We start from the raw sequence: 12,095 nt of genomic DNA on the forward strand, positions 1-12,095 counted from the left end.
GTTCAGTTCTAGTTCAGTTCAGTTCAGTTCTAGTTTCTTAGTTCAGTTCTAGTTCAGTTCTAGTTCAGTTTCTAGTTCAGTTCTATTCAGTTCTAGTTCAGTTCTGTTCTAGTTCTAGTTCAGTTCTAGTTCAGTTCTAGTTCAGTTCTAGTTTCAGTTCTAGTTCAGTTCTAGTTCAGTTCTAGTTCAGTTCTAGTTCAGTTCTAGTTCAGTTCTAGTTCAGTTTCTAGTTCAGTTCTAGTTCAGTTCTAGTCAGTTCTAGTTCAGTTCTAGTTCAGTTCTAGTTTCAGTTCTAGTTCAGTTCTAGTTCAGTTCTAGTTCAGTTCTAGTTCAGTTCTAGTTCAGTTCTAGTTCAGTTCTAGTTCAGTCTAGTTCAGTTTAGTTCAGTTCTAGTTCAGTTCTAGTTCAGTTCTAGTTCAGTTCTAGTTCAGTTCTAGTTCAGTTCTAGTTCAGTCTAGTTCAGTTCTAGTTCAGTTCTAGTTCAGTTCTAGTTCAGTTCTAGTTCAGTTCTAGTTCAGTTCTAGTTCAGTTCTAGTTCAGTTCTAGTTCATTCTAGTTCAGTTCTAGTTCCAGGTTCTAGTTCAGTTCTAGTTCAGTTCTAGTTCAGTTCTAGTTCAGTTCTAGTTCAGTTCTAGTTCAGTTCTAGTTCAGTTCTAGTTCAGTTCTAGTTCTAGTTCAGTTCTAGTTCAGTTCTAGTTCTAGTTCTAGTTCAGTTCTAGTTCTAGTTCAGTTCTAGTTCAGTTCTAGTTCTAGTTCAGTTCTAGTTCAGTTCTAGTTCAGTTCTAGTTCAGTTCTAGTTCAGTTCTAGTTCAGTTCTAGTTCAGTTCTAGTTCAGTTCTAGTTCAGTTCTAGTTCAGTTTCTAGTTCAGTTCTAGTTCAGTTCTAGTTCAGTTCTAGTTCAGTTCTAGTTCAGTTCTAGTTCAGTTCTAGTTCAGTTCTAGTTCAGTTCTAGTTCAGTTCTAGTTCAGTTCTAGTTCAGTTCTAGTTCAGTTCTAGTTCAGTTCTAGTTCAGTTCTAGTTCAGTTCTAGTTCAGTTCTAGTTCAGTTCTAGTTCAGTTCTAGTTCAGTTCTAGTTCAGTTCTAGTTCAGTTCTAGTTCAGTTCTAGTTCAGTTCTAGTTCAGTTCTAGTTCAGTTCTAGTTCAGTTCTAGTCAGTTCTAGTTCAGTCTAGTTCAATTCTAGTTCAGTTCTAGTTCAATTCTAGTTCAGTTCTAGTTCAGTCTATACTATGTCTAGTCTAGTCTGTACTCTGTAGTTCATAGGAGCAACTGTTATTTACTACTTTGGCTTTTAAATTTACTTGTCTTTCCTTGAATAAAACTGTTCTAGTTTATTTAAAAAATTGTTTTAAATTTTTCAATCTCAAAAACTTTTAAATATTTTCTTTACTTTTGGTTTTAAATATTTAAAAAATACTTTTCTTACGCGACCATAAAAAACGAATAACTAATTATGTATTAGCTAAAACTATTCAAGCGTTAAAATACATACAAAATTTTAAACAAAATAGTTTATTTAAAAAAATTAAACTGTTTACAACAAATTCGTTCAATATTTTTTTTAATTAAATTCTTTTACCACAAAAAAAGCAGCAAGAGAGAGAGAAGAAAAAAAATGTTGTGGCAATCGCAAAATTAAAATGAGATATTGTGGTTTTGACCATATTTGGTTTGAAACGGCCTGAAACGTTTAAATTTTGTGGTAAGATGTCAATTCAACTAGATGACTTTTTAAATAAATAAATACAAAATTAAACATAAAACAATTTGGTTTTATAGATGGTGGCAATGAATTGATCATTGACTTTAACATAAAAACAATTAAGTTTAGACAAGTTATATGTACTAACAAACTAAATTTAATGAGAGTAAAATTTTAACAAAATGATTTCAAATTTGAAATTGACAAAATTTTACAATTTTTCTGTTAATTTCAAGATCTTTCATTATTTTATCAGTCTTAGTTCTTTGGTGTTACTAAAATCACACTTTTTATTTAAAGATTTGTTTACATTTAATACTTGCATAAATATGGCAACGCGATAACTGTTTTGTTTTCAAAACAAATCATGACGTTCTGTCATTTGTTAAGTTTATTTTTATTTGCACATTTTCAATAAAAAATCAACTAAATAAATATTTGTTCATTTTTTTGCAAAGTAATAAAAAAGCGCGCAAGATAATTTTTCTACTATTTTAACAAGACTTATTAGTAAATAAAAGAAAACTTGACAGATAACAGTAATTGTTAAAGTTGTATTGTTTAGTTGTTGCTGTCACAAACAAGCCAGACATTGAGGAAACTTTTTGAAAATAAATTAAAATTGTTAAATTGTAGAAAAAAAGTGTATTTTCAAAAATTCTTAAATAAATTGTTAATATTCCTTTTTCCAAAATCAATATTTATAATAGATTTTCAACAAATGTCTCAGCATGTCTTCAAATTTTAACCTTTAACTAACCATATTGTAAGTGAGGTTAAATTTTTCATTCATCTTTTATAAATATTTATATTCAACTGTTTTTTTTTTTTTAATAAATACATTTGATTGTTTATTTAAAAATAAAATAAAAATAAATATTTAAACAAAATGTATGCCATCATAACTAAAACGCTAAATGCAGAGACACAATATTGATAATTGATATATTTTGAAAAAAATATTAAATAAATATTGAATAAAATTGAACTATTGTATTTATTTAAATAAACATTTTGTTAGATACGCAAAACAATGTTAAACATTTGTTTAACTTGGACTGTAGATTGTATAAGGAATTATTTATTGTTGAGCGTTTTTTTTTTTTCTGATTTTATTTGAAAATAGATCGATCACTGGTTAAATGTATTGAACTTGACAGTTGACAGCTGATGTGTGAAAAGTTAGGTTAGCTTAATTAGCTAAAAAGCATTAAGCAAAAAAACCGAACTAGAACAGAAGCATAAACACAGAACTAGAACAAAACAGAACTAGAAAAGAACTAGAACAGAACTAGAACGGAACTACAACAGAACAGAACTAGAACAGAACTAGAACAGAACAGAACTAGAAACAGAACTAGAACAGAACTAGAACAGAACTAGAACAGAACCAGAACAGAACTGAACAGAAACTAGAACAGAACTCGAACCAGAATAGAACAGAAACTAGAACAGAACTAGAACCGAACTAGAATGGGGCAGAACAGAACTAGAACTCAGGAAACAATGAACAGAACTAGAAACAGGAACTAGAACCGAACTAGAACAGAACTAGACAGAGAACAAGAACTAGAACAGAACTAGAACAGAACTAGAACAGAACTAGAACGAACTAGAACAGAACTAGAACAGAACTAGAACAGAACTAGAACAGAACTAGAACAGAACTAGAACAGACTAGAACAGAACTAGAACAGAACTAGAACAGAACTAGACAGGAACTAGAACAGAACTAGAACAGAACTAGAACAGAACTAGAACAGAACAGAACTAGAACAGAACTAGAACAGAACCTAGAACAGAACTAGAACAGAACTAGAACAGAACTAGAACAGAACTAGAACAGAACTAGAACAAACTAGAACAGAACTAGAACAGAACTAGAACTAGAACTAGAACAGAACTAGAAACAGAACTAAAACAGAACTAGAACAGAACTAGAACAGAACTAGAACAGAACTAGAGCAGAACTATAACAGAACTAGAACAGAACTAAAACAGAACTAAAACAGAACTAGAACAGAACTAGAACAGAACAGAACTAGAACAGAACAGAACTAGAACAGAACTAGTACAGAACTAGAACAGAACTAGAACAGAACTAGAACAGAACTAGAACAGAACTAGAACAGAACTAGAACAGAACTAGAACAGAACTAGAACAGAACTAGAACAGAACTAGAACAGAACTAGAACAGAACTAGAACAGAACTAGAACAGAACTAGAACAGAACTAGAACAGAACTAGAACAGAACTAGAACAGAACTAGAATAGAACTAGAACAGAACTAGAACAGAACTAGAACAGAACTAGAACAGAACTAGAACAGAACTAGAACAGAACTAGAACAGAACAGAACTAGAACAGAACTAGAACAGAACTAAAACAGAACTAGAACAGAACTAGAAAACAACTAGAACAGAACTAGAACAGAACTAGAACAGAACTAGAACAGAACTAGAACAGAACTAGAACAGAACTAGAACAGAACTAGAACAGAACTAGAACAGAACTAGAACAGAACAGAACTAGAACAGAACTAGAACAGAACTAGAACAGAACTAGAACAGAACTAGAACAGAACTAGAACAGAACTAGAACAGAACTAGAACAGAACTAGAACAGAACTAGAACAGAACTAGAACAGAACTAGAACAGAACTAAAACAGAACTAGAAAACAACTAGAACAGAACTAGAACAGAACTAGAACAGAACAGAACTAGAACAGAACTAAAACAGAACTAGAACAGAACTAGAACAGAACTAGAACAGAACTAGAACAGAACTAGAACAGAACCAGAACAGAACTAGAACAGAACTAGAACAGAACTAGAACAGAACTAGAACAGAACTAGAGCAGAACTATAACAGAACTAGAACACCAATAGAACATAACTAGAACAAAACTAATAAAGAACTGGAACATAACTGGAAGAGAACTAGATCTACAACGGAACTAGAACAGATCTAGAACAGAACTAGAACAAAAACTGGACTAGAACAAAACTAGAATTGAATTAGAACTTTATTTATTTTAAGGAAATTAGTGGTAAAATCCTCATAATAAAGTTTTATTTTTTTCGAGTTTTAAATAGTTACAATTATCCCCATTTAAGTAACAAACTTTTTTCGCTAATTTTAGGTCATTAAACCATTTTATCCTTGACAACTATTACAACGTTATCTTCTTTGCTGTTATCTTGACATGTTTCGTCAACATCAACAAAGCTGTATGTCAGCTAGCCTAGGAGTAAAGTTAACAAACCATATATTAACAAGTTGTTACACTAAAAAAATCCATTACAAATCACAGACAATAAGAAGTTTTTTGTGATTTTCAATTAACAACATAAACTGACTTTTTATTTACTTTAAATTAATTAAAGTTTAAACATTTATAAGAAAAAAAAATCAATCAAGAGTAAAGAAAACAAAACGTTTCAGACCAAAAATGGTCATATTTTAAAGATGTAAAAAGATAACAATAAAAAATAACTATAAATTGTAACTCCATTTTTGGTTAAGTACTGGAGACTAGTTTAGTTTTTCTAGGCTTTTGAAAACTTGTAAATAAAACATAAATTAAATTTAAAACAACTAACCTAAAAATATGTATTAAAAAAATGTTTTTTTCAAACTGCTGCTTACAAAATTTATGTTAATGTTACCGGTATTTCCTTAAAAACTTGGCTACTTTACCCTTTAGCTATAAAAATTTATGACTAAATTTACAAGCTTTAAAAATATGAATAAATCTTAAAATATATTGTTTAAAGTTTTTTAAAAATAGTTAAAAAAACAAGTAATAACAATATATATGCTAATAACTTTTGAACTTAATAACTACTTAACAAAAATATAAATACGTGGGTTCATAGTCGCATGTCTTGGGAAACTAGACAACATCATGGGGTTCCCCTCTATGACAAGAAAGAAATAAATCTTTTTTGCTTAAAGCCAAGTGGTAAAAACCTCACACTTAGTGTGTCAAATATCCAGCAGTGTATGTGTTCAGTTAGTTTTTCAGAGATTGTCATATAATGACATTAATTCTTAACTTAAAGGGAAAGGGAACTGTTATAGATTCAAAATGATTCAATCGTTAGTATTAGGGACCGCAACTAATGTTCATATCAAGAGAGAACCTGTGCTGATGTTTAAGATGAAGTAATTTGACACCTTTCAGACGATTAAAGATAGGTTACTGAACTCAATTTTTCTATAATTTAAACACCATTCACAAAATTTGATTAAAATTCTAACTTTTAATAGGTCTTAATAACCAGGCCGAATCCTAAATCTTAAACTCAGCTTTAACTCCAAAAATCCTTTTTCTACAACCCTCGTATGTGGAATTAGCATTTCCTTTTTCTCTACAAAATGCTATCAGATGTAATTACGACTTTTTTTTCTAATATTACATTTTTACAATATTTCTAATAACAAAATTTATTATGCTCAACTTGACATTACCCGCGCTGTATTTATTTAATGATAAAAATCACTGTGTTTTTATTAAATTTCCACTTCTTATATTACAATTTCTTTGGAAAAATTAAAAGAAATAAAGAAATGAAACAAGTCACAGCGAAATTTAACAGAAAGCTTTAATTATATTTACATTAATGATAAATTTTAATGTCATCGTGGTAAATAGACACAGTTGTAATCATTGCTGCATATACTTACATATGCTGTTGACAGAAAGACAGACGAACTGACTGTCTAACTGGGATGTACTCAAACCCTGCCTGCTGTTTTGTTGTTTTATTGTTATTCTACATGTTATTGTTATATTTTTGATGTTACACTTCTTACATGTCAAATTTCAATTTAAAAAACATAGATACCAGGGATGGTAACTACAGTACTATTGCACTTTACTCAGTATATTCACAAATTGCAGAACTAAACTAGAATTTAACCTGAACTGACTATGAACTAAACTAAAACTGAACTAGAACATAACTAGAACAGAACTCGAACAGAAAAGAACAGAACTAGAATAGAACTAGAACAGAACTAGAACAGAACTAGAACAGAACTAGAACAGATCCAGAACAGAACTAGAACAGAACTAAAACTGAACTAGAACTGACCTAGAACTGACCCTAGAACTGAACTAGAACTGGACTAGAACTGAACTAGAACTAGACTTGAACTGAACTAGAACAGAACTAGAACTGAACTAGAACTAAACTAGAATTGAACTAGAACTGAACTAGAACTAGAACTGAACTAGAACTGAACTAGAACTGAACTAGAACTGAACTAGAACTGAACTAGAACTGAACTAGAACTGAACTAGAACTGAACTAGAACTGAACTAGAACTAGAACTGAACTAGAACTGAACTAGAACTGAACTAAACTGAACTAGAACTGAACTAGACATGAACTAGAACTGAACTAGAACTGAACTAGAACTGAACTAGAACTGAACTAGAACTGAACTAGAACTGAACTAGAACTGAACTAGAACTGAACTAGAACTGAACTAGAACTGAACTAGAACTGAACTAGAACTGAACTAGAACTGAACTAGAACTGAACTAGAACTGAACTAGAACTGAACTAGAACTGAACTAGAACTGAACTAGAACTGAACTAGAACTGAACTAGAACTGAACTAGAACTGAACTAGAACTGAACTAGAACTGAACTAGAACTGAACTAGAACTGAACTAGAACTGAACTAGAACTGAACTAGAACTGAACTAGAACGAACTGAACTAGAACTAAACTAGAACTGAACTAGAAGTGAACTAGAACTGAACTAGAACTGAACTAGAACTGAACTAGAACTGAACTAGAACTGAACTAGAACTGAACTAGAACTAAACTAGAACTGAACTAGAACTGAACTAGAACTGAACTAGAACTGAACTAGAACTGAACTAGAACTGAACTAGAACTGAACTAGAACTGAACTAGAACTGAACTAGAACTGAACTAGAACTGAACTAGAACTGAACTAGAACTGAACTAGAACTGAACTAGAACTGAACTAGAACTGAACTAGAACTGAACTGGAACTGAACTGGAACTGAACTAGAACTGAACAAGAACTGAACTAGAACTGAACTAGAACTGAACTAGAACTTAACTAGAACTGAACTAGAACTGAACTAGAACTGAACTAGAACTGAACTAGAACTGAACTAGAACTGAACTAGAACTGAACAAGAACTGAACAAGAACTGAACTAGAACTGAACTAGAACTGAACTAGAACTGAATTAGAACTGAACCAGAACTGAACTAGAACTGAACTAGATGTGAACTGGAACTGAACTAGAACTGAACAAGAACTGAACTAGAACTGAACTAGAACTGAACTAGAACTGAACTAGAACTTAACTAGAACTGAAGTAGATGTGAACTATTAGTGAACTAGAACTGAACTGGAACTGATCTTAAGCTAAGCTAGAACCTAGAAGTTTTTACTTTTCCAATTTTCCATACCTGATAGAGAGTATGACGGAAAGATGGAGAGAAAGAGTTAGAGTACACGAAAGACAAAACATGACTTTTTCCTTTATTTTCTTTTTTGACATTTTTACTCTTTTTTAAAGTTCTTGTTTACACAATTGTTGTTATAATTGTGGGTTAAAGTTTTTATACAATTTACTTGATGCTTTATTTTTTTCATTTTTAACTTTATTATTCCATAAATTTTAATATTTTTTTTCTCATTTCTGGTTTGAATTTAATCATCTAAGAATCTAAAGGGAATCATGTATGTTTGAATGAATGAAGTAACGTCTGTAAGTAAGTACAATTTCCGTAAATTGTTTTGTTGGTACTACGTAGGCTTTGACATGAAGTACTACAATAACAATAATAACAACAATATACGGTTCTCTTGTAGGTGTAACAAATGTCATATACAAGTAAAATGTAATAAAAAGAAAAAAAATTAATTCTACCTTATACAGCCATCTTTATTTTTGTATTTATACATATATATTTTATGCGTGCTTTTTCTATTAGAACTTTTTTTTCCACATTACATACAGATATTTGTTTTATTTTTATAAGGAAAATAAAATAATTGAGTACATGCACAAAAGTCATGGTTTTATAAGACGTGTATAAAATTTCTATGATTATGTTAATAATATTGTAACGGTCTTTTATTATTTTAAATATGTATGTTAAAAAGTTCTTTTTTGTGTTAATAAAATTAAGAAATTGTTTGTTATATAGTAATTTATTTATACATATCAAAGGAATGTCTATTATGTGTCATAATAGTGACAGAACAGCTGTCAAAAATCTATTATTTTGGCTAAATTAAAGGGAACAAAAGGGGTTTGCGTTTTCGAAATTATATGAAAATTATAAGGAGGTTGTTTTACATTGGAAATAATGTTAATTTGCAAAATTGTAGGACCAAAATTATATTCTCAAACTTTTTCACAATCAGCTTTATTATCACTTGCTCAGCATAAACACACAAACGGATTCTTACTCAGCGCAGATAGTTCAGTTCTAGTTCTGTTCTAGTTCTGTTCTAGTTCTGTTCTAGTTCTGTTCTAGTTCTGTTCTAGTTCTGTTCTAGTTCTGTTCTAGTTCAGTTCTAGTTCTGTTTTAGTTCTGTTCTAGTTCTGTTCTAGTTCTGTTCTAGTTCTGTTCTAGTTCAGTTCTAGTTCTGTTCTAGTTCTGTTTTAGTTCTGTTTTAGTTCTGTTCTAGTACTGTTCTAGTTCTGTTCTAATTCTGTTCTAGTTCTGTTCTAGTTCTGTTCTAGTTCAGTTCTAGTTCAGTTCTAGTTCAGTTCTAGTTCAGTTCTAGTTCAGTTCTAGTTCAGTTCTAGTTCAGTTCTAGTTCAGTTCTAGTTCAGTTCTAGTTCAGTTCTAGTTCAGTTCTAGTAGTTAGTCAGTTCTAGTTCAGTTCTAGTTCAGTTCTAGTTCAGTTCTAGTTCAGTTCTAGTTCAGTTCTAGTTCAGTAGTTCAGTTCTAGTTCAGTTCTAGTTCAGTTCTAGTTCAGTTCTAGTTCAGTTCTAGTTCAGTTCTAGTTCAGTTCTAGTTCAGTTCTACTTCAGTTCTACTTCAGTTCTAGTTCAGTTCTAGTTCAGTTCTAGTTCAGTTCTAGTTCAGCTCTAGTTCAGTTCTAGTTCAGTTCTAGTTCAGTTCTAGTTCAGTTCTAGTTCAGTTCTAGTTCAGTTCTAGTTCAGTTCTAGTTCAGTTCTAGTTCAGTTCTAGTTCAGTTCTAGTTCAGTTCTAGTTCAGTTCTAGTTCAGTTCTAGTTCAGTTCTAGTTCAGTTCTAGTTCAGTTCTAGTTCAGTTCTAGTTCAGTTCTAGTTCAGTTCTAGTTCAGTTCTAGTTCAGTTCTAGTTCAGTTCTAGTTCAGTTCTAGTTCAGTTCTAGTTCAGTTCTAGTTCAGTTCTAGTTCAGTTCTAGTTCAGTTCTAGTTCAGTTCTAGTTCAGTTCTAGTTCAGTTCTAGTTCAGTCTAGTTCAGTTTTAGTTCAGTTTCAACTACCACAATATCGTTTGTTGGCGTAACCATTCACTCGGAAATGGGCCACAGAATTAGGCTTGTCCATTCGTTATATTTTGTCAAAACAATCTGAATAATTGACAGCCAATTATACAGAAGTAGCTTTAACAAATTGATCGCTATCAGCTGTCAAAGTTCGAAAATCCCTATTAGACCGTGTAATAGAATAAGTTTGACCTTTTGACCCTTTTCATATGAAGAATTCTGATAAAGTATTTTATGTAACTAATGTTTTTCGAAAATACTTAAATATCGAATGGCTTTAGAAAAGCTTAGTACCTTAGGCATTAGACAACAATTATGAAATGGTTTTAAAAGACTGGACTAGACAAAGTTTAGAAACCATTAGGTGGTTTAAAACTAAAACTAGCAGGTTCTTTTTTTTAAAGATTTTCTTCATTAACATAATATTTAATGTTAAACAAACGAATAATTAATCATTTAATTATAACAAGATTTATGAGTATTGAAACCAAACAGCAAAAACAACATTTAGTTTTACAAGTGTTTAATTATAAATAATAATAAATTCTTTTAAAAGAAATAACAAATTTTGTTAAAATAAGCTTCGAAACCGGTTGTTAATTCTTTAATTAAATTATTGTTTAGGAGACGAAAACACTTAAGAAAGACTTGGCTTTTAAGGCTTAAAAGTTAAATGAAGCGTTTTATTTTTAGTTTAGTGATTTTGTGTTGAAAAGCCTATTGAGGACCAGGGGTAGGGGGGCCAATAGGTTAAGAATATAGACAATAGAATTGGTAAAATAAACAAAATACTTAACCTTAACACAAATGTAAAAAAACCCTTATTTCGCAAGTAAAATAATAAGAAAATGGCAATAAGTAGATTTCTAGTAAAATTATCATACTCACCACAAACATCCAACCAACCCTCAACACGGCTGGGGTAGTTGATTTCGGTAGCACGATTAAAATAAGTACGCCGGCCCATTGTTTAAACTGATTTTTGTTTTCTTGTTTTATTATTCAAAAAGTATGATGATGAAACTGATGGAAAATGATGAAGATGAAAAGCCGAGATGATGATTAAATCGAAATACACCTTTTATTATTAAATCACCACTCTCTTACTTAACTCTTAGTTAAGCTCTCTTTTGGACACACTTTTTCCTCTCTCTTTGGTTTTATTTATTCTCTCCCTTTTTGCTTGTTAGCAGTAATTTAGTTATACTCAACACAACATGGATGCTGTTTAGTTCTAACGGTAATTTTTCTTGTTTTGTTTTGCTTTTAACAATCCAGATGATTTTGCCTTAGAGTTGTATTTTCTTAAATTTTTGACAGATGGTTGGTGTGGGGTGATTCAGGTGGTTGTTTTGCTTTTGATTTTTTATTAATTTTTCTTTAAATTTAACATTTTATTACAAATTTTGTTTAAAGTATCATGAGAGGGTGAAAATTATGAGAGATTTTTTTTACAAATATTTCGTTATTCCAGAGAGATTCTTCTGTTATTTTATTAAAAAATTTTCTTTAATTAATTACACACAATTTACAAAACATTTTTTTGGTTAAAATAATCTGTAAAAAAAAAAGAAAAATTACAGAAATTAATAACAATTTAATAAAGAAGCAAAAGTTTTGTTCCAACTGTAAGCCACTTTGCTGAAACATGAAAAAGCTTAAGTTTTAAACACTACTGTAACTAATGTAATCTAATATTATTTGTTTAATAACTTTAACAAATATTTATTTAATAAATTTACAAAAATATAAATAAATTATTTCTCATTTACATCTGTATTAGATTTTGTAAGAAATCTATACTTTTGCTGGATTATTTAACAAAAAAAAAAAACAGCTGCTTATTTTCTATACAATTGTTTAAACAAATAGATTTTTTAAATAATATATTTCAACCATAACACAGGTC

General features: G+C 30.4%; 1 protein-coding gene across 1 annotated transcript in view; it reads right to left on the bottom strand.

The window, feature by feature from the left end:
- Window positions 1-12,095, bottom strand: part of LOC119606799 (ras GTPase-activating protein raskol-like) — a 99,878-nt gene that overhangs the window by 82,974 nt on the left and 4,809 nt on the right. The window contains exon 2 of the mRNA XM_037960394.1: window positions 11,075-11,743. Coding sequence (XP_037816322.1) covers window positions 11,075-11,153 — 79 coding nt within the window. The 5' untranslated portion in view covers window positions 11,154-11,743. The remainder of the gene's footprint in view (window positions 1-11,074; window positions 11,744-12,095) is intronic.

This window comes from Lucilia sericata, unplaced genomic scaffold, assembly GCF_015586225.1.
Source record: "Lucilia sericata isolate MDLA Ls3-8-SP2 unplaced genomic scaffold, ASM1558622v1 Contig000624F_arrow, whole genome shotgun sequence".
Taxonomy (NCBI): Eukaryota; Metazoa; Arthropoda; class Insecta; order Diptera; family Calliphoridae; genus Lucilia; species Lucilia sericata.